The sequence below is a fragment of the Rhinolophus hipposideros genome (assembly GCF_964194185.1).
Source record: "Rhinolophus hipposideros genome assembly, chromosome: 4".
In the NCBI taxonomy this organism is placed as follows: domain Eukaryota; kingdom Metazoa; phylum Chordata; class Mammalia; order Chiroptera; family Rhinolophidae; genus Rhinolophus; species Rhinolophus hipposideros.
The window spans coordinates 12,315,553-12,336,458 of NC_138050.1; the positions used below are offsets into that span (position 1 = coordinate 12,315,553).

General features: G+C 31.6%; 1 protein-coding gene across 4 annotated transcripts in view; it reads left to right on the top strand.

The window, feature by feature from the left end:
• The window catches only part of NBEA (neurobeachin), a 656,028-nt gene that overhangs the window by 128,995 nt on the left and 506,127 nt on the right, over window positions 1-20,906 (top strand). For all 4 annotated transcript variants that reach the window (XM_081046841.1, XM_081046842.1, XM_081046843.1 and 1 more), the window contains exons 11-13: window positions 9,009-9,117; window positions 19,224-19,376; window positions 20,557-20,725. In XM_081046841.1, the coding sequence (XP_080902967.1) occupies window positions 9,009-9,117; window positions 19,224-19,376; window positions 20,557-20,725 (431 nt within the window). The remainder of the gene's footprint in view (window positions 1-9,008; window positions 9,118-19,223; window positions 19,377-20,556; window positions 20,726-20,906) is intronic.

The window sequence follows — 20,906 nt, forward strand, 5'->3', positions numbered from 1 at the left end:
TTCACTTCCTTCTGATTTAGTTCTCTGTCTTTCTTTATGTAGATCCAAGTTTCTGACCTGTAATATTTTCCTTCTCTCTAAAGAATTTCTGTGAACATTTTAGGCAAGACAGTTCTACTGGCAACAAATTTCCTCAATGTTTGATGTCTCAGAGTCATTATTTCTCCTTCACTTTTGAAGGATAATTTTTCAGGGTACAGATTTTGAAGATGGTATTTCTTTTTTCTCTCTCAAGGCTTTAATATATTTCACTCCATTCTCTTCTTGCCTGCATGGTTGCTGGGGAGAAGTTGGCTATCATTCTTATCTTATTTCTGCTATAAGTAAGATGTTTCTTCCTTCTGGCTTCTTTCAGGAATTTTTCTTTATCTTTGACTTTCTGTAATTTGAAAATGGTATCCCTAGGTGTAGTTTTTGTTGTTGTTGTTTTGATGTTTATCCTGCTTGGTGTTCTCTGAGCTTCGTGGATGTGTGGTTCAGGTTTGACACTAATTTTGGGGGAAATTTGCAGTCATTATTATTCAAAAATGTCTCCCGTTACTTTGTATCTTTGTTCTCCTTCTGGTATGCCCATTATTCACATGTTACACCTTTTATAGTTGCCCCTCAGTTCTTGGTATTCTATTTGTTTTTTTCAGTTTTTGTTCTCTAAGGTTTTGAGTTTCTGAGTATTCTATTAATATATTCTCTAGCTTCGAGATTCTTCTCTCAGTTGTGCTCAGTCTACTAATAAGCCCATCAAAGATCTTCTTCATTTCTGTTACAGTGTATGTTATTATAGCATTTCTTTTTTGTTTCTTTCTTCGGGTTTCCATCTGTCTGATTACATTTCCCATTTGTTCTTTCATGCTGTCTATTTTGTCCATTAGAGCCATTAGCATATTAATCGTAGTTGTTTTAAATTCCCAGTCTGGTAATTCCAACATCGCAGTCATATCTGGATCTTATTTTATATTTGTCTTTTTCAATTGTAATTTTTGCCTCTTGGTATCCCTCGTAATTTTTTCCTCGATAGTGAGACGGGATGTCCCGGTAAAAAGGAGCTGTTGTTAATTTGCCTTTACAAATGTGGTGGCGAGGTGTGGGGTGAGGCAGCAGTCTGCAGTCCTGTGACTAGGTCGTGGTCTTTCCGTGATTCTGTGCCTGCGGAATGTGAACTGCAGAAGGGTTTTTCAGCTTTTCCAACCCTGTTAGGTAGGAGAAGAGGACTACACCTGGCTATCGTTGGATATTTTCTTTCCCCAGGTCAATTAGGCTCCAACAATACCTTAGCTGGTTAGGTTTATTTCACTAATTTCTCCTCAGGGCAGGCCTTTTTAAGAACAAAATGCTCTGGTGTATTTCATGATGGTTCCTTTTCCTTCCCCAGCTGGAAGCCCGACAAGATTTTCCTCTCACATTGACTATGGAAACCTGGTTTAGCTCCTGGAGATAAATTTCACAAGTGTGGATGCCTCTCTGACTACAGAAGTTGTAGCATTCATCTTCCAGCAATTTATCAATTACAGTTGAGGTTTTCCTACCTGGGCATTGGTTCCCTTGGTGGTTTCCACATGTGCGTTGTTGCTCTGGTTTTCATCACTCTCTGTGTATCTCTCTGATCTGTGGGCAGTGGATCGTCCTGTTCCTCCCTCTCTTATTGGATCCTAGAATGTTGACCTTTCAGTCTGTTCAGCTTTTTATTTGAGAGGATGGAGTGGTGGCTTCCAGGCTCCTTACCTTCAGAACTAAAAACCTCTCTATTGCTTGTTTTTAATCTCTCTTCCTCTTATAGCTGGTTTGCCCGTGATATGGGCAGAGTTGTAGATGTGTACAGCACAGTGAAGATACTGAAGCTCTAGCATTTTGATAGCAGAATTAAGAAGAGGGACTCCAGAACCAGAAGTTATCAGGGAAATCACTGAAAGAGAAGAGTGTGTGAACGTTACTCTATAAAATTATGTATCAACTTGGCCCTAAGCTGTACATGTGTGGATATGTTCCAGACTAGAGGTTCTAGCCATTGCAATAAGACAAGATAAAAAATAAAATCATGCATATTGGAAAGGAAAAAATAGAACTATGCTTTTTCACAGATGACATAATTGTCTACATAAAAATTCTTAATGAATTTGCATACAAAATTCTAGCACTAGGAAGCAAGTTTAGAACGTTTTCAAGATACGGGTTCTCTCATAAAAATAATTTATATTTCTCTGTATTAACAAAATGTATAGTAGGAAAGCAAATTTAAAATATCTTTAACAGTTTCAAAATTTTAAATATTTTAAATGTGTCCAAAACATGTGTAGGATTCATGTGCTAAAATCTGCAAATTGCTGATGAAAGAAATCAAAGTCCAAAATAAAAGTTGAAGTATGTTGTATTCATATATAGGAAGATTCAACATAGTAAAGGTGTCAATAAATTAATGTATAGATTTAACACAATACCAATTAAAATCCTGGCTGGATTTGTTTGTTGATATATGCAAGATGATTCTAAAATTTATATGGAAAGTCAAAGTAATTAGGGTAGCTAAAATGATTTTGAAAAAGAATAAAGTGAGAGAATCATACTTATTTGGCTCCATAATTCACTATGAAACTATAATAATGCAGACAGTGTGGTATTAGCAAAGTGACAGACACACGTATTAGTGGAACAGCATAGAATTCAGAAACAGTCCCACACAAATATGGACAATTGATTTTTGGCAGAGGAGTAAAAGCAGTCTAAGGGAGGAAGGACAGTCGTATGCCAAAAAATGAGCCTTGACATAAACCTCACACCTTATAAAAAATTAACTCTAAATGTAAAATATAAACCTGTAGAAGTTTTAGTAAAAACATAAGAGAAATAGCTTTGGAATCTAGGCTAGGCAAAGTTGTTTTAGACATGACACCAAAAGCATGATGCATTAAAAGAAAAAAATTGGTAAATTTGATTTTGACTTCATCAAAGTTAAAGCCTTTTATTCTGCAAAAGATGCAATGAAAAGACATGCCACAGACTGGAGGAAGATGATGGAAAAATCACTTATTTTACAAAGGATTTATGTCAAGAGTACTTTTTTAAAAATCTTTCAAACCTCAGTAAGAAAATATAAAATCCAATTTTTAAAAAATTGGCAGATGACTTGAACAAACACTTCACCAGAGCGATATGAAGATGCCAGAATAGCACATGAAAAGATCTCCCACGTCACTAATGAACAGGGAAATGCATATTAAAACCACTATGAGATAACAACTGCACACCTAGGACAAAGTGAAAAATATTCATGGTGTCAAGTGCTGGCAAGTATGAAGAGCAACTGGGACCCAGTGGTACAGCCACTCGGGCAGTTCGGTAGTTTCTTATAAAGTAAAACATACACCTGTCATATTAATCTTTCTATTTCTGGGGGATTGTTCATGCAAAAATCCTTATGTGAAGATTTATGTAGTCCTATTCATAACAACTGTCAAACACACACACACACACACATATATATATATATATATATATATATATATATATATATATATATATATATGTATCAAGTAGATACCAATTATCTTAATCAAATCATGCAACAGAATACTATTCAGCGATTGGAAGGAATGCATTTTTGATACATGCAACTACTTGGATGAAGCTCAAAGGTAGTATGTTGAGGCCAAGAAGGACATATTCAAAAGATTACATTCTATATGATTCTATTTACATGACATTCATGAAAAGGCAAAACTAGAGTGATGATTAAGAGAGAAGTAGTTACCCAAGGTTATGAGTGCTGGGAGAATGTGACTGCAAAAGTGTAGAGAGATAGGATAAATAAATGTTTTGGTGTTATGGAACTGGTCTGTATCTTGATTGTGGTGGGGTTCTATAAAATTATATATCTAATGTTCTCAGACTGGTATACACACAAAGAAAAGAAACAAAGAAGTCAGTTTACCTGCATAGATCATTTAAAAAATAAAATTAGTTATAACAAGATTAGAAAATTCCTGGGCATACAAGTATATAAAACCTAAGTATCAAATAATTATTTTAGCTTTGTGTGTAGTCAGCTATTTTAACAATCATTTTCTTTCTTTGGTAATTTCAGCACTTGTAGGGTAAATTTTTACTCCTGCTTCTGTTAGATTGGCTGGGGCTTGGGTGAAAGTGGAGCCAGCGCCATTTGGCCTTCCTGCTGTGACACGTTTTAATCTCGAAGGGCATTAGAGTACTCATATGTGGTTAAGAGCACACATGTGTATTCTTACCTGTTTCTGTTTTTTCCTTTGAAATTTTGAATTTCTTAGGTGTTAGGAAGTTACATTAAATTTGTAAAGTATTCATGTACTGTGGATTATGTGTAGTTCCTATAATGGTGCTGCCACTTGTAATATGTCCAGGAAGTTTTCATCAAGGGACTAAGGCATTTAGAGTGTTGTAAGTGGTTCTTTGTTGGTAGGGCTTAAATTGCAAACTATTACACTTTGAGACTTACTTATTTTACATTGGAGCCTTTTTAGTGAACATCTATTGACTATTGATAGAAAATTATGAATGGAGCTGATCAAAACACTGTTTTTTTTTCAGACAAAACACTAATATAAATATTGGTAGATACCGTATACTACCATAACTGTGTCATAAGAGGTTTAGAATTAATTCATTTACATCTGCAAATTTTTAAATTGTTTCCTTCGTAAGACAAATTGTGATACTTTTCAATGACACTTTTATAAACTGGTTTTTTTGGTTATAATATGTTTTGTCAGAAATAAAATAGGCTGACGAAATATAAAATCAAAATTTGTTACCAAAGGAAGGTAAGAATGTGTAATAGCTTGACTACCTTCTAATAGAGCCTTTAAAGTATGCTCTTAAATGCCATGACAGAGGTAGTAATTCAGTTTAGAAGGCTGCCTGTCTCTTTGTGGGGCTGAAAGAAAATGCAGAAATTACTGAGGAGAGATTTCATGGCAGGCATCGTGATTTCATGTGCTACCCAGTGTATTCCATCTGTCCTTACATTTTACTGTCTGCATTTCACTGTTTTCCTTATTTGATTCTGCAGATAAATATATTCTACTCATTTTGGCATATATCTTCACTTGATGTCTGAACTGATGAATGTGACAGTTTGTGTATTAGGATTCATTACATATGTAGGCAGGTAGGCAGTGGTCTTTGAGATAGCATCTTCAGGAATACATTGTCTAAAAGTGACTATTAAATGTACGTGGAGTTAGAAACTTTTGGTTTAGACCTTTGTAATTTTGAATTATGGAGGAATTTAACTTTACTATCTTATTGTGAGATTTTTTTGTGTGTCGATGGAAATTAACTGCGTTGAGTGTGAAATCATCTTGGTGATGGACTTGAGTTGGTTTCTTTTACAGTTTATTCCTGCTATGATCACTCTTGTCTTGGAAGAGTTTTGTAGTGTACGAAATAGCAGAAAAGCTATGGTATTAAATATTTTATATAATTTTAATCATCTTTTGCAAGATTTCAATGTATCTTAATACTAAATTAGGCTATTGAAACTTTATGAAACTAGATGAAACTTTAGGAAAAAGTCAAATGATTTTACCCACTGACTGGTACCTTAAATCTTATTGGAACTTAATTTGCTTCTGAATTTATTCTGACAATTACTTTTCCTGTAGTGTTTCTTAAGAGATTAAAAACATCCTTTCATAAGGAGAAGAGGTGTTAAATCTCAGGGGGAATCTTTAATTTTAACATTATTAATTTCACTCTTCTTAATATATTTAAACACCATCTAGCTGAGGTACTTTGCTTGTTTCAGTACAAAGTAAATGGAAACGCCAGATTCTGTATTCTAAGAACTACCTTTGAATGACACTTGGGTTATATATTCAATATTAATCATTTCAGTTATAAATTAGGTCTATCTTTATGATATATTTCATCTTTAATTAATAAGACACCTCAAATAATACAAGTTTTGGGATCACATTACGTGAGTTATCTACATTAGTTATTTTGGAAAATAAATAATGGATAAAGTAATTTTAAAACCAAGTAAAAAACCTGTATTTATATAAATTATAATGGAACCTAAATACAGTGTGCTTTTTTCATTAAAAACAGAATTTAGTTATGTTCGTACATAGTTATTAAATATTCTTGGGTATTTGTGGGCCAAGGCTGTTTTGGTTTTCTTTAATAATGTGGACTGGAAAGCTCTGGAGATATTAATAAATATACTAAGCCATTAAAGGTATTATTATACTGTTTCCTTCCTTTTTCCTAAGGTCTAGCCATTTATAAGTATGACACTTGAAATACATTTTATTTCCTAACTTAATTGAAGCTGATAAAGAATTGGAAGATGGTAATTATTTTTAAGAAATAACCCTATAGATTATTAGTGTCATTTTCCTTAAAGGAGACAGAAATAAAACCCTTAACCATTTCTGAAGTAGAATTTCTACTTACAGAACATATGTTACCATGTCTGTTGAAAAGTTTAGCAGTTTTACTTTATGAGATAAAAATCAGAACACTTTTTGTCTACGAAGTAAAATATCCCTGTGAACACCGTTTCTAGGTATTGCTATACTTTTCAAGAGAATGTTCTATGTTGTATATACTAGTTTTGGCTGACACAGATACTTGCTTTTGATTTATCCTATATATTTAGATCCTCTACAGATGAACTGATGTGTCTAGACAGGAAGTGGTATGTAGGAGATATAGGAATGGGCTGAAGTATCCTTTATATTTGCCTTTGTATCTAGGGGAGTTGGAAATAGGCAAGAATGGAGAGAAATTTTGTATGGCAGTACACAGAATTTTGCAAGTTTATTGTGAGCCCTGCAGCAATCCGATGCATTTTAGTTACTGGTAAGTTTGTTAAATTATGTTTGAAAATGTACCTCTTCGAAGATGGTCATCTATTTACTATTACGTCCACCATGTCAAATATACCTATTTTAAAGATTTTTTTGAAAAGATGTGGTATTGCTATTGCATTGGGTTTTAGGTGTAAATTAAAAATACCTTTGTTAGTGAATGCATTTGACTTTTCAATTGTCATAGTTAAAATTGAAGTGAAATTAATATGTGGATAGCATAGTCATGTATTAAGATTTTGGAATGATGAAATTAATATTTCTGATTTTGTAATGGAGCTCTACTGTGTTTAGAAGTCTGAGTTAATTCATTAGATGTTTGTGATCAAGAGCTGTCTTTCTGACATAAAAGAAAATAAAAATCCATGGCATCCTTATAATTTTATATGGTTCTACAGAGTAGGGTGATTTTATTGTAAGCAATGCTTTTTGCATTTTTTTCATGGACCACAGGGACCATAGTAATGCATTTCCAGTCTTTCTTTTTGGCAGTGGTGATGTGTAGGAATCCTTGTCATCTTTCTCTCTAAATCACTAACTCAAGTGTAGGTAAGAATTTCATGAGATGATTAGGAAATTGTGTAATCTCTATGCAGTAATTGTTTTCATTCTTTTTAAACATTTAGGAAGAAGTATCATGTATAATAGTATCTGAGCAATTATTTGTGAAGTGTCTGACTATTAAAAGCAATTTAGTCCATTTTAATAGTTGTTTTTCTTTATGGAAACATTTAAAAAATCCCAAGGAATTTGTTGGCAGTTGTGTTATTCTTGTAAATGTCTACCTTTGACTTTAGGAAAAAGTAAAAGAATATCATTGATTTGTATTACTAGTTTACTTTTTTTTTGTGGTTTAAAGATACAGGGCTAGACAATGTAATTGAATTTTAATTTTCTGTAATAAACTACTTTATTTCCAGATATACTGTATTTTTTCTAGCTGAAATGTAATCCATTAAACTACTGCTTTTTATAATAATGATAATGATACTTTTGCCATTAGTTATTTTTATGAGACTATTTCTTATTTGAACAAGACTAGGCAATTATCAGAGAACTGTGTTGTCATTTCTATTGAAATCAGAAGAGCTGGAATGACTTCAGAGGATAGAATACTTTAGATTCCTTTTGGGCCTTAATAATTTTCAAGATTTCTTCATTACCAAATTTTCTTAATTTCTTGTAGGAAAGAGTACTTGTGCATTTGAAATAAATTTAGAAGTGTGTGGTTTTACCCATTCTTGTGAATATTAAGAGGCAGTTTAGGATACTTTGTAAAGCACTGTAAATACGTAATATTTTAATTGCTGATAAAGTCTGTTTTATAGTCATTTATTGTTATAAACTACGGTAAGCATATAATTAGGAATGCTATCTTCTATCAGTGCTGCTCGTTGCAAATTGTTCTATGTAACTGTGTGAAGTAATACATTATTAAAACTTAATTCAATGCAATCACTTATTTTTCTTTTGTTTCTTCCCTCATTCAACAGACACATTAAGTACTTTATGTTTGTCCTGTACATATCTTTGTGTGCTTTTAGGTGTTGTGTATACTGTCACTTTTCATTTTAATATTACATAAATCATTTTCTCTGCTCTCATGAACTTTTCCTGAGGTCATATGTGGACATAAGTAACGTTGCCTATTTCCCTGGATGTTTTTTGGAAAATATAAGTTGTTTATGAAAAATAGGTCTAAGTGAAATGTTTATTTTAAATATAGGCATGTTTTTCTAAAGCAATCTTGTGTACATATATAAAATTCTCTAAGATAGCATGTACTTCAAAAGAATATATAATAAAGTCTTTATTATGGACAAGGGACATATTTGTGGGTGTGTTTCTTTTGTTAGATTTACTTGAAGCAGAGAATATATATGTGTATAGGTAAATTTTGATATTTTGCTTTGGAATGTAAAAAAAACTACACAGGTATGTGTCAAATTATGACATTTAATTTTAAAGTGATAAAACTACTTTTTTCTTGCTTTGAGAAAATATGTTGTTGCATAATACGAGGTATGATTGTCATTGTTCGCAAAATAGAGATTAGATTTGCATATGGTGGTTATCTTTTGACATAATAAGTACTGAATTTGAACACTATGTTTATAATCAACATTTGATGATTACATAATAAAATTATATTTACTTTACATGCAGTGCTACTCTTTTGGCATTCCTGGTTGAACTACTTAAAAGTTCAGTAGCCATGCAAGAACAGATGCTGGGTGGAAAAGGCTTTTTAGTCATTGGCTACTTACTTGAAAAGGTAAGTAATTTGTAATGATGGTTTTATTGCGTAGCCTTCACAGATAGACAGCTGGCAATCACTAATTATATTTTTTCTATAGATTCCTTTTCTATTGACTGTGCAGAGGCCATCTTTTAGGCTAATTCACATTTTTATATTAGGCATTTAGACATAGTGATGTAGACATTGAACTAAACTGGGTGTTAGAATACTATATAATTAAGAAATTTTGAATGAAAATAGAAAGTAAAGGAAAATTCTTTTGTCTACTTCTAGTCAAAGTTTCCAGTTTTTCTCTTTTGAATACTTTTTCTAGTTTTTTTGCTATTTTTATTCAAACAGTTTCTAAGAGATTTTATCAACTTTGCTTTATTTGATTTACTTTTTTGTTTTAGCTTTATTTTTCAATTATAAGGTAATCTTTATTTTTTGACATCGGAAATAGTATTTTGTGCTTTGTTCCTGCTTTTAATGTATTTGAACATTTAAAGTATGGTTTCTCTAATCAGTACATAGTATAACAATACAAATTAGGTAGGTTTAATTTTTCCCGCCTTGTGTCATTTATGTCCTGCTTTTATGACTTTGCTTGAATCATACCTATGCTATTACATAATGATTGCTGAATTTCTGATAACGGTCTTAACAGGAGTTTGGTGGTATCATGTGATTTCCTTTAAAAATTAAAATGGGTTTTCATGACTGAAAGTATGTGTGTTTTCCTAAAGAAATTTTTATTACCCCATTAGCTATCTCAGACCTCTTGTTATTAGTTAACTAACATTTAGCTGCTCTGAAAATGGAACTTTTGAGAAATAATCAAGGTGAAACCTCTATTAAGAGCAACAAACTTATTTTTCTCTTGGGAAATAAAATCGAGAAGACTTTTGGAGATAGTTTTTTCACCTCAGATTGTTTCTACATTTGAGATTTTTGTAACCTGTCATTTCTTTGACACAGGACTCTCCTTCCTGGAAGGACTGGTGACTGAGGAGTGGTAGATCGATCGATCATTGACAGAATTTCTTTATTGAGATAATTATTTATGTAACATTATTAAGATTTTCATTAAGACTGTTTCAATTGTTTTTTAATCATGGAAAACTATTTTCCTATATTCAGAGTATTAATATTAAGAAGTGCTTAGAAGATTTATGTTAAATTATATTTTATATGAATGCTATGTAATGAAATGCCTTTGTAACACGACGGTGCTCGACAAGATCCCTATCAGGAACTTACCCTTAAATACAGTTTTCGTTTTTACTCAGGGTTTATCAGCATAATTCTAAAGGGAGCCTTTTTTGTTTTTACAAGTAACACTTAGCTTAAAGTTAGAAATATTGAAAAAAGACTTTAAATTAAATAGATATAGTTCTTCCTCTTTCTCAGAATTAACAACCTTAAAAATATATTGTCAATTTAGTGAATATAAATATTTTCTCATTTTGGTTTTGATTTGCATTTTAAAAGATTTTGAATAAGATTGGAAATATTTTTATATATTTTTATTGGACATTCATTTTTTTCTGTGTATGAAGTACTCATGTCTTTTGTCAATTTTTCCTACTCCCTCTAAGACCCCCTATTCCAAGGCAACCATAGTCTACTTTTTTGTCTCTATGATTTTGCCTATCCTAGGTATTTCATATAAGTGGAATCATGTATTTGTTCTTTTGTATCTGTGTTTTTTCACTTAGTATATTCTTATAAGATTCATCTATTTTGTAGTACATATCAGAATTTCACTCCTTTTTATGACTGGATAATATTGCATTATGTGTGTGTGTGTGTGTGCGTGCGTGTGTGTGTGTGTGTGTGTGTATGGATATTTGTGTTGTTTCTATCTTTTGGCTACTATAATAATGATGCTATGAATGTTCAAATATAAGTTTGTGTGTACTCGTATGTTTTTATTTCTCTTGGGTAGATACCTATGAATTGGGTCCTATGGTAACATTAAGTTTAACCGTTTCAGAAACTACCGGACTGTTTTCCAAAGTTCCACCACTTTAAATCCCATTAGCACTGCATGAGGTTTCCAATTTTTTTACATCCTTGTCAATACTTGTTATTGTTCATGTTTTTTACTTTAGCCTTCCTAGGGGTTTTGAAATATATCATTTTTTATTTGCATTTCTGTGATGTCTAAGGATATTGAGAACTTTTCATGTGTTCATTGCCTATTTGTGTGTGTGTGTGTGTGTGTGTGTGTGTGTGTGTGAAATGTCCATTCAATACTTTATTTTTAAAAAACGGGTATTTGTCCTTTTAAATATTTTTTATATTATTTATTTATTTATTGTGGTATTTGTCTTTTTATTAGTGAGTTGTGGGAGGTTTTTATTCTATATGCTAATCTTTTATTAGATATATGATTTACAAAGATAGTCTTCTATTTACGTGTAGATCACCTTGTGTTTCAATTTGCATTTCCCTGATGACAAATTAAGTTGAGCATTTTCATATGTTTATTGTCTTTTTTGTTATCCTCTTTTTTAAATACCTGTTCAAAGTGTTTACCCTTAGCCGCTTTCATTTGGATTGTCTGTCATTTTCTTACTGATTTGTGGAAATTCTGTATATGTCCCGGGTTTGAGTCCTTTGTTGAGTATGTATGGAAAACGTCTCGTCCTCTGTGGCTACCTTTTCATTCTCTTAGTGATATTTTTGATGAAAAAAAGTCCTTAATTTTAATATGTGTCAAATTTTCACTTTCTTTTATGATTAGCCTATTTTAGATCCGTATGTATTCCAAAGCCATGGGACTCAAAAATTGTGGTTTTTTTTCCCCACATTTATATTTCCAATCCATCTGGAGTTAAATTTTCTGTATGGCATGACGTATAAGGGTCACAGTTTTCTCTTTCTCCCCCCATATATATATGTATATACACATATATGTACATATATGTGTTTATACATAATATATAATATGTATATATATTAAATATAATATATACACCTATATATATTATATATATATAGGTGTATATATATGTATTATATACACACCTATATATCTATTTGGTCCAGTACTGTTTATTGGAAAGACAATTTTTGACTGCATTGCAATCTAATCTTTGCAATAAATCAGCTGACTATGTATAAATGGGATTATTTCCGGAGTCTTATCTGTTGTGTTTGTTTTTCTATCTTTCAGGGAGTATAACACTGTCTTAATTTGTATAACTTTTTAGTACATCTTCATAACTCATAGTATGTCATCTAGTTTTGTTCTTCAAAATTGTCTTGGTTACTATTGGGTCTTTGCATTAGCTTATACATCAGCTTGTCAGTGTTCACCAATACATGCTAGGATTTTCATTGTATTATATTGTAATTTTTATGTTGAATCTTCTAGTTCATATACTTAGTATATTCTATTTATTTAGGTCTCTTTGAAAGTTTTCTGAGTGGAGAACTTTCTGATTTTTTCTTATATTTGATGTTTTACATTTTTACTTTTTCTCATTGGTATATAGAAATATACTTGGTGTTTATATTGACCTTTTATATACTGACCTTGCTATTCAAAATCTAGTACTTTGTAGATTTTTCCAAAAAATTTTCTTTGTAGAAAATCATGTATCTTAGAATGACAGTATTTCTTTTTTTAATTAGTCTTTTTAAATTATTTTTTCTCTTGCCTTACTGTACTATCTAAGACTTTTAGTATGGTGTTGAATCGAAGTTCTAATAGTGGGTATCCCTATCTTATTCCATATTTCATGGACAAAACTTTCAATAATTAGCCACTAAATATGATACATGCTGTAGATGACGTTTTGTAGATTTTTAAATCAAATTAAGAAACTGCCTATTTCAAATTTGATGAGTTTTCTCTGCCATAAATAGATGTTGAGTATTATCAAAGCTTTTTTTGCATTCTTTGAGATAGTTATGTTCTACATTTGTTCTTAGTTTAGTGAATGACATTTATTGATTTTCAAGTGTGAAACCATTCTTATATTCCTGGAATACTATGTAATCTTAGATTCATTCCTATTCCAATTGGGCTTCATCCTTATACTTCCCTTAAAATGGCTGTGTGTCATCTGTAACCTTCATATTCTTAAATCTGTGGTTCTCAGTCTTCATGTTATTTGACCTTTTAACATTTCAGTTTAACATTCTTCTCTTCTTGAAATGCTTTCTTCAGTTGTGTTTAGTGACAGCATTCTTTGTTTTCACCTTCTTGGCCTCCTTTTATTCTCTCCTAGTAGTTACTCCTCCTCTTTTAAATTCTAAAGACCCTGGTGTCCTGCTGCTTAATCCTGGAACACTTTTTTATTTACACTTTAATTGTGTTTATCATTCCCTTGACTTTCATTATTCTGTAAAAACCAATTATTCTCAAATGTATATCTCCAACCACAACCTCTCTTTTGAATTGTAGTCTCTCATATTCAGCTCCACTTGGATGTCTAATAGGCTTTGTAAATCTAAATTATCCAAACTGTTACTTTTGATTTTCCTCTCTAACCTTTCAACCCTGTCTTCTCAATCTTTATTAATAGCATTACTATTAACAAGTAGTTCAAGTGAAAATATTAATCCTTTTTGACTCTACTTTTTCACACAGTAAATCCATATTCTCAGCAAATCATGTTGCTTAGTATCAAAACAGATCTAGAATCAATGACTATGTCATGCTTAACACTCTACTCCTTTCTCTGTCCATTGATATTATCTTAGTTCAGTCCATCATCATCTTTCTCTTGTAGTCAGACTAGTGCTCTAAAATATGCCAGATCTTAACTACTTCAACCTTCTTGGAGTAAAAAAGTCCCAAGTCTCACTTCTACATGTCTTAACATTCTCCTTGCTTTCTCTGTTGCAGCCACACTGACCATACAAAAGCCTCTTTGCCTTCCTTGTAAAAACTGAAATGTGTCCATCTCAGGGTTTTTTGCATTGTTTTCTTATTGCTTTTTCCCATAGATAAACCACATGGCTTGCTTGATTCTACACTTCATTTAGGATTTTGCTATGGCACCTTATCAAAGACGTCTTCCCTGATCACTCTAAATAGAATAGTAGAATAGTACCCCTTCTATAACCATCACTCTCTACTCTGCTAATTTTTTACAGCACTATTCTGACATTTTTTTTTACTTGTTTATTTTCTGCCTCCTTTCACTAGAACATAGCTTCATGAAAGTAGGAACAATATATTTTTTTCACACCTGATTGCTGTATCTTTTATGAACACATAAAAGAGTGCCCGCCTCAATAAATACTTATTGAATTGCATAAATGAAAAACACTTGTATGCTTGTTTGATTGCTTAAAAAGAATATCCTTTTCAACTATCAACTATGAATGTTTACACTAGTTTATTTTTAAGCATCAGCTGTGATGTGTCATGTAAATAATAAAGGTTCAATTTTTATTTTGTCATCAGTGAATAACAAGTTAATGGTTAACTGTCTTAACTCTATCTCTTTGTCTTAGAAGTTGTAAGTTAGTTATCAAGGAAGATAGTCTCATAAGAGGACTTCTTATAATCACATTTATACTGTTCCATGAAAAACTTTTAAGGTATTTTTGTTTTGTTGTATTTTGCCAAAATGTGAGTTTTTAGAAAAGTTAGAGTCTATATTATGTAATCATTATTTTTGGTTGTGGTTAATAAAAAATTTTATTCAAAGTGACTTAAACAAAGAAGTATGTTTGCTAATGTAACTTAGTCTGGTGATTGGTGGCTTATTAGTCATATTGAGAAGAGTTTAATGCAAGGCTCGTTAGAAAGTTGTGAGCATTGTTAGAGGGAATCAGAATGGTTTGAAGAGATGAGGGATGAGCGTTATATTGAGCTGAAGGGGTGAAGCCAGGAAAATAAATACTCCAATTCAATTTTTCCCATCCTTTAATTTCCTGCTGGTGCCTCAAGCTAGTCAAACCAACTGGAGGCCAATAGGCGAGGGAACCTACCAAGGAGAAATAGAACCTACCAAGGGGAAGATTGGAGAGGAGATCAGTATAGCCAGCAAAACATGCATGCAGTAAATGGAGCTTCAGGGTTTGGTTATCTGAGTCTCGGTTATGTCATGAAAGACCCAGGTTTTTTCTGTATCTATGCTCTGCCATCTGTAATGATGATTTATGCTTGAGCTGATATCCAGGTGATCATAAGAAGGTTGCCAGGTGCTCTTGATGCTGTAGGCCTTCCCACCCTGGTGAAGGGAGAGAGAGCGCCTTTCTCCCAATTCCTGAACAAGAGCCTTCCCTCCAGTTTGATTAATCAGCCTAGGTCTTGGCCTACTTTGAACTAATCATTGCCATGAAAATTTTGATGCTGGGTCTCTGAACTAATCATTTCCTGCCCCTGTGAACAACATACAAGTGATTCATATAGGATATTCATATAGGTTATTTGGAGCTCAATCTTGGTGTCCCAGGAGGAGTGAAATGGAAATTGAATATCAACTACTTTATGATGTACCTCTACTAATTAAAATCATTTCCATAATTTAATTAACATATAATGCATGTTTTGTATATATAGAATTGTTTCTGCAGTACAAATGAACATTTCTGGCAATCCATTCCGTCGTGGGCTGTTCTAAATGTGGGAAAGATGTCTTAACTGAGGAGCAATTTCTCTGTTACATCTGTTGCTCCTATTTGATTTAGTTATAATTTCTTTCTAGTTTCTCACATTCTACTTCCAAATACATTTAGTCGCATTTCATATAGTACTTCTTACAAAGTATGCATTCAGTTACCACACACAAGTAATGTCATATAGTTTACATTACAGAGCTTGCATTTTACAGATTTATAACTAAATTATCCAAGTATGAATTTCTTTTAAAAATAGCTTTGCTTGAGAAAATGAAAGCAAATTTAAAATTAAAAAAATATATATATATATATTTAAAAGAATCAATCAAACTGAACACATTAAAACAGAGTTGGATGTCTTTCATCCTTTCCTCTCCTAAACAGTTTTGCCTTATCTGTCCTAGTCTTACTGTATTTTGGAATTTGCCATGAATTTAGTTAAACATTTACTGAAGAATTATGGCAGGCACCAGACAGATAAAGATGAATAAGATAGTATCCATTTTTATATCAGGAAACAAAGATGCGTGAATAAGTAACAGCAATACAAGGCAGAAGGAATAAGTACTACTTACAGGTAAATAGAACATGCCATTAAAGAGAACATTCATTTTTTGTTGAGTAGGATTTTACGTGGGCTAATTACAAAGCACAAATTTAGAAAAATATTTCCTAAAGATCAATTTTAGAAGTAAAAATTACTACCCAATGACATTAATTGCTATGAAAAAAAACTGACACATTTTTTTTTAGTAATGTGGAAGGCATCCTGTGATGCTGCTAAAATAACCTTATAACGTGGAGCAAGTTGAAAACTTGTTTTCAAATATTGAATTACTTCCTCAAATGAATAATTTCATAATGGTCAATCTGATTTTATATTCCTTTAGTGTTCTTTATAAAAACATGGTAATTTTTATCAGATAAGATCTGATCTCTGAGAATGCTTATCTATGAACAGGATCTCAGTGTTCCATTTCAGAGTTGAAAACATAAAAGTAGAATTTATCAGATAATGTTCTTGAAACCATTATTACTAAATAAAAATAGAATGTATAAGATAAGCCATGTGAAATTGTAACTAATGAAGGAGCTGGCTGGAGCTTTTAAAAACCATTGATCTCTTATCTAATTTTCCTGCCCATGAATAAAATAGTTTAGAATTTAAAAATATTGTATTCTTTTCATTGAAGTTCCTTTAAAATGAGTGCCCGATCTTTGTTTTGTTTTTTTACTCAAGTATTTATCTGTTTTTGTTTGCCTTCCTCACATTAATTATTCAGCTATTCCTTGGAATCATTTCCTACATCTTCTTACAAAATTTTCATGTAAAGTTATATTCTAAAGCTTGGTTTGAATTTTGTAGGACTATTGCTTATCTACTCACCATTGGTGTTTGGTCAAACACACAAGCCTAACACACAAGCCTAACTAATACAAAATCATTGCTAGCCTTGTCATACTTCAAACTAATTAAATGCCACCTTCTCAGTAATACCTTCTTTTAACAACCCTTTTACAAATTTCTAATCCACCCCATGTTTTTCTCATACACTTATTGTATCCTAACATGTTACATATTTTGCCTTTTTATTTATTGTATATACCTGTTTTCTTCTCCCTTAGAGTGTAAGTTTTATGAGGGCAGGTTTTCTTTCTTCCAATTTTGTTAACTGTTCTTTCTGCTATGCCAAGGAAAATATCTGGAAAAGAGTAAATACGCAACATGTATATTTTCCAAATAACTACATGAAAAGTATTGTTCTCTACCTTTAAGGTAAAGGAAATGAATGCAAGGGTTTCATGATGGAGAAAACAGATGAAACAAATGTGTTTTATACATGTAATTGGCCCAAAGAAAATTTTGTTTGGCTCAATGGAAAGATGGTAGTTTTGAACTTTGTTTCCTTTAGATACCTTGAACCTGAAGAGTAGTCATCACCACTCTTTATTGTCTCCTATCCTAATTCATATATTCTTGTTAACTACTTGTGTGTTGTAATCGTTGGAGTCTGTGACCCCTTTCGTAGAGGTATGAAAATGCATGGCATGCTTAGGTTAGATTTATCGAGTTGTCCTTGGTGTGAGCATGATGAATGTAGGTAATATTGGATCCAAATAATCCTATATTGATACTTGGACTTCAATCAGTGGATAATGGAGAGAAAGGTGTGATTTGACCTGTGCTTTAGGGTTGCATGGTAGGTGATTATTTACCCTAGAGAGGATGGTGATACTGCAGAAATGATCACTAGAGGAAGAAAAGATTTGTGTAGGGTATATATTTTTTGACATTCAAGTTTCATAAACAGCTTTTTCTCTCTAATGTTTTCATCTGAAGTTATAGTCTAGGGTAGTATTGTTAAATTAAAGTATAATATTCTATTTAAAATTTCATGTTCTATTTAAAATTTTCCAGTAGAAAGCAAAATATTAATTTTAGTAATGTGTTTTATTTAACCTAGTATATCTAAAATATTACCATTTCAAAATATACTCAATTAGTAATAATAATAGATATTTTACGTTATTTTTTCATTCTGAACCTTCAAAACCCAGATTGTACATACTTACAGCATAATTCACTTAGCATAATCATATTTCAAGAGCTCAGTAGCCACATATGACTAGTGGCTATTGTATTGGGCAGTGCAGCTTGAAGGTTTGGTTTTAATTTTGGAAGATCTGTCATTTGTGGAAATAAGTTATGTATTGGTGATGGCTATTGAAAATTCTTGATGGGGGTACTCAGCATAGGAATAATGTTATTATATAAAGCTGTGAAAGCATAAAACATCATTCAGGGAGAGGATATGCATGGACAAGAAGGGCCAAATAAATAATCTTGAGCAGTTCCATTTTTTAAATAAAAGTCATTGAGGAATAATCTGAGGGTCCTGAAAGCTAAAGAAGGACAATGTTTTCAGGAAAATGAGATCTGCTTTTTTTAAATACTATGGCTCTGTCAGAAAGGTCTATTGCTAAGCAAGATGCCTTGCATTTGTCGACGTGCAACTCATTTGTAACTTTTTGAAGAAAGGATTCGGTAGAACAGTAGGGTTGATTTATTTTTCCTTTGGTTTGGAGCTAGTGAATGCACTTTTCTTTCCCAATGTCTTTTTTTGGCGTGTGTATGTTTGTGTGTGTGTGTATGTGTTGTGTGTATTATCATGATACGAATTTTACTTCATTTTAATTTTATCTAAGATCTCTTGTTCATCAACTGCTATAAAAATGGAATAAAGTCATTTTCATGCTAACTTATTTTATTTCTTTAGCTGGAGGTAAGAGTGGCATTATTTAACCTGAGGTATTTATCTGCAGTTGTGCTGGAAAGGGCTTCAGATAACTAACTGTCAGAAAATTAGCTTAAAATCTTAGCTTTCTAAATATAATTAAATTTTCAATAGCCAAGGAAATACAAGTTTTCAATTTTATATTTAAAGTATTAAGGGAGATTTATGAAAAATTTATATGTACTTATTTTAAATCAGTTATTTTACACTTTGATATTCTGCATAGTTTTAGCTTAAATTTCTGTTTTCTTTCTTTAGTCATCAAGAGTTCATATAACTAGAGCTGTCCTGGAGCAATTTTTAACCTTTGCAAAATACCTTGATGGTTTATCTCATGGAGCACCTTTGCTGAAACAGCTTTGTGATCACATTTTATTCAACCCAGCTATCTGGATACATACACCTGCAAAGGTAAAACTGTATTCTCGTTTATTTTATTTTCATTTAATGTTATAAATAATAGTTATGGGATCTAGACTATCTGATATAAAGCATTTGGTGTTTTCAGCTTATTTTTTAGTTAATTTACAGCAGTTGTATTAGGTAGTATCAGATATCAAAATATTAAGTATGTAAATGGTAAAATAAGTGAAACTATTGTTAAAATTAACCTTCATGTAATAACTACATTCTGAAGTCGTTAGATGTGATTTATACTTTTCAAAGATACAGAATTTGGTACATGATTATTAAGAGACTAAGAAAAGAGAAAATAACAGGTAACTATATCATGATAATCGTGATCATTATAATTGAAAAAATTGCTTGGGTTGTGAATATACAATTTATATCATGATATGTAAATACTGATTGTTTTAAAATAAATATACACACAAATTTTTTTCTAGAGATCAACATAAAATTTTTAGTGTTTTATATACCTTAACTTAGTCCTGTTATAGTCTAATGGAAGTCAATAATGAGGGACATTTTTAATAAATTTGAGCTGCGTTTTACAATTTTCAAATCTCCCATGTAACTTTGTTTAAATACTGTTTTAAGTTCTGACGTTTTTTTTACAGTTTATGCTGTTAGAGTGCTAACTAAACCCTGAAGTTTGTTCCCTCTCTCAATAAAGGTGTTTGACTTCTCATTTCTCTATTTACATTGGTTAGATTCTAATACTATGGCAATGGGTTAAGAAATTTTGAAATCACATGAAATTTTAGGATATATGACAATATGCATTTTTTCTAAATATGCTATAACTGACTGATGTTAATTCTGTTTCTTTAAGTGCTGAAATATAGTTTGATTAAGAGCTTTAGTCTAGTTGACTTTTTAAATAATTGATCATCCTATCAGATACTTTAAATGGAATTACTGAATCATTAAAAATTATTTCATTTTTAATAGCTATCACATTACTCTATTAAGAGAAATATTATTAGAATGTGTTGATTGCAGATTTTTTTCTTTTTAAAATACAAATAATATTTAATAAGTAATTATTTTTAACCTCAGAATAATAAATGGTCTTTTCTTGGCCTTTGCTAATTTGCATTTAAATAAGAATAGAATGTATATTTATAATTTACACAGTTGAGACATTTTAAATTCATTTTAATGCTCTGTTAATATTCTGTATTAGGTTCAGCTTTCCCTATATACTTATTTGTCTGCTGAATTTATTGGAACTGCTACCATTTACACCACCATACGCAGGGTAGGAACAGTATTACAGCTAATGCACACATTAAAATATTACTACTGGGTCATTAATCCTGCTGACAGCAGTGGCATTACACCTAAAGGATTAGGTAAGTACAAGTCTACCAGTACATTATATGGTACTATAACTGTTCTATATCTGCTGTTATAGTGAGCAGATATGCACGGTTATGAAAATATCATTTATGTAGTAAACGTATATTGAGAATTCTTTGTGGTAAAGAACAAGTTTATAGCTTTGCAGTATTAAATTAGTTTTGGAATAAAGAC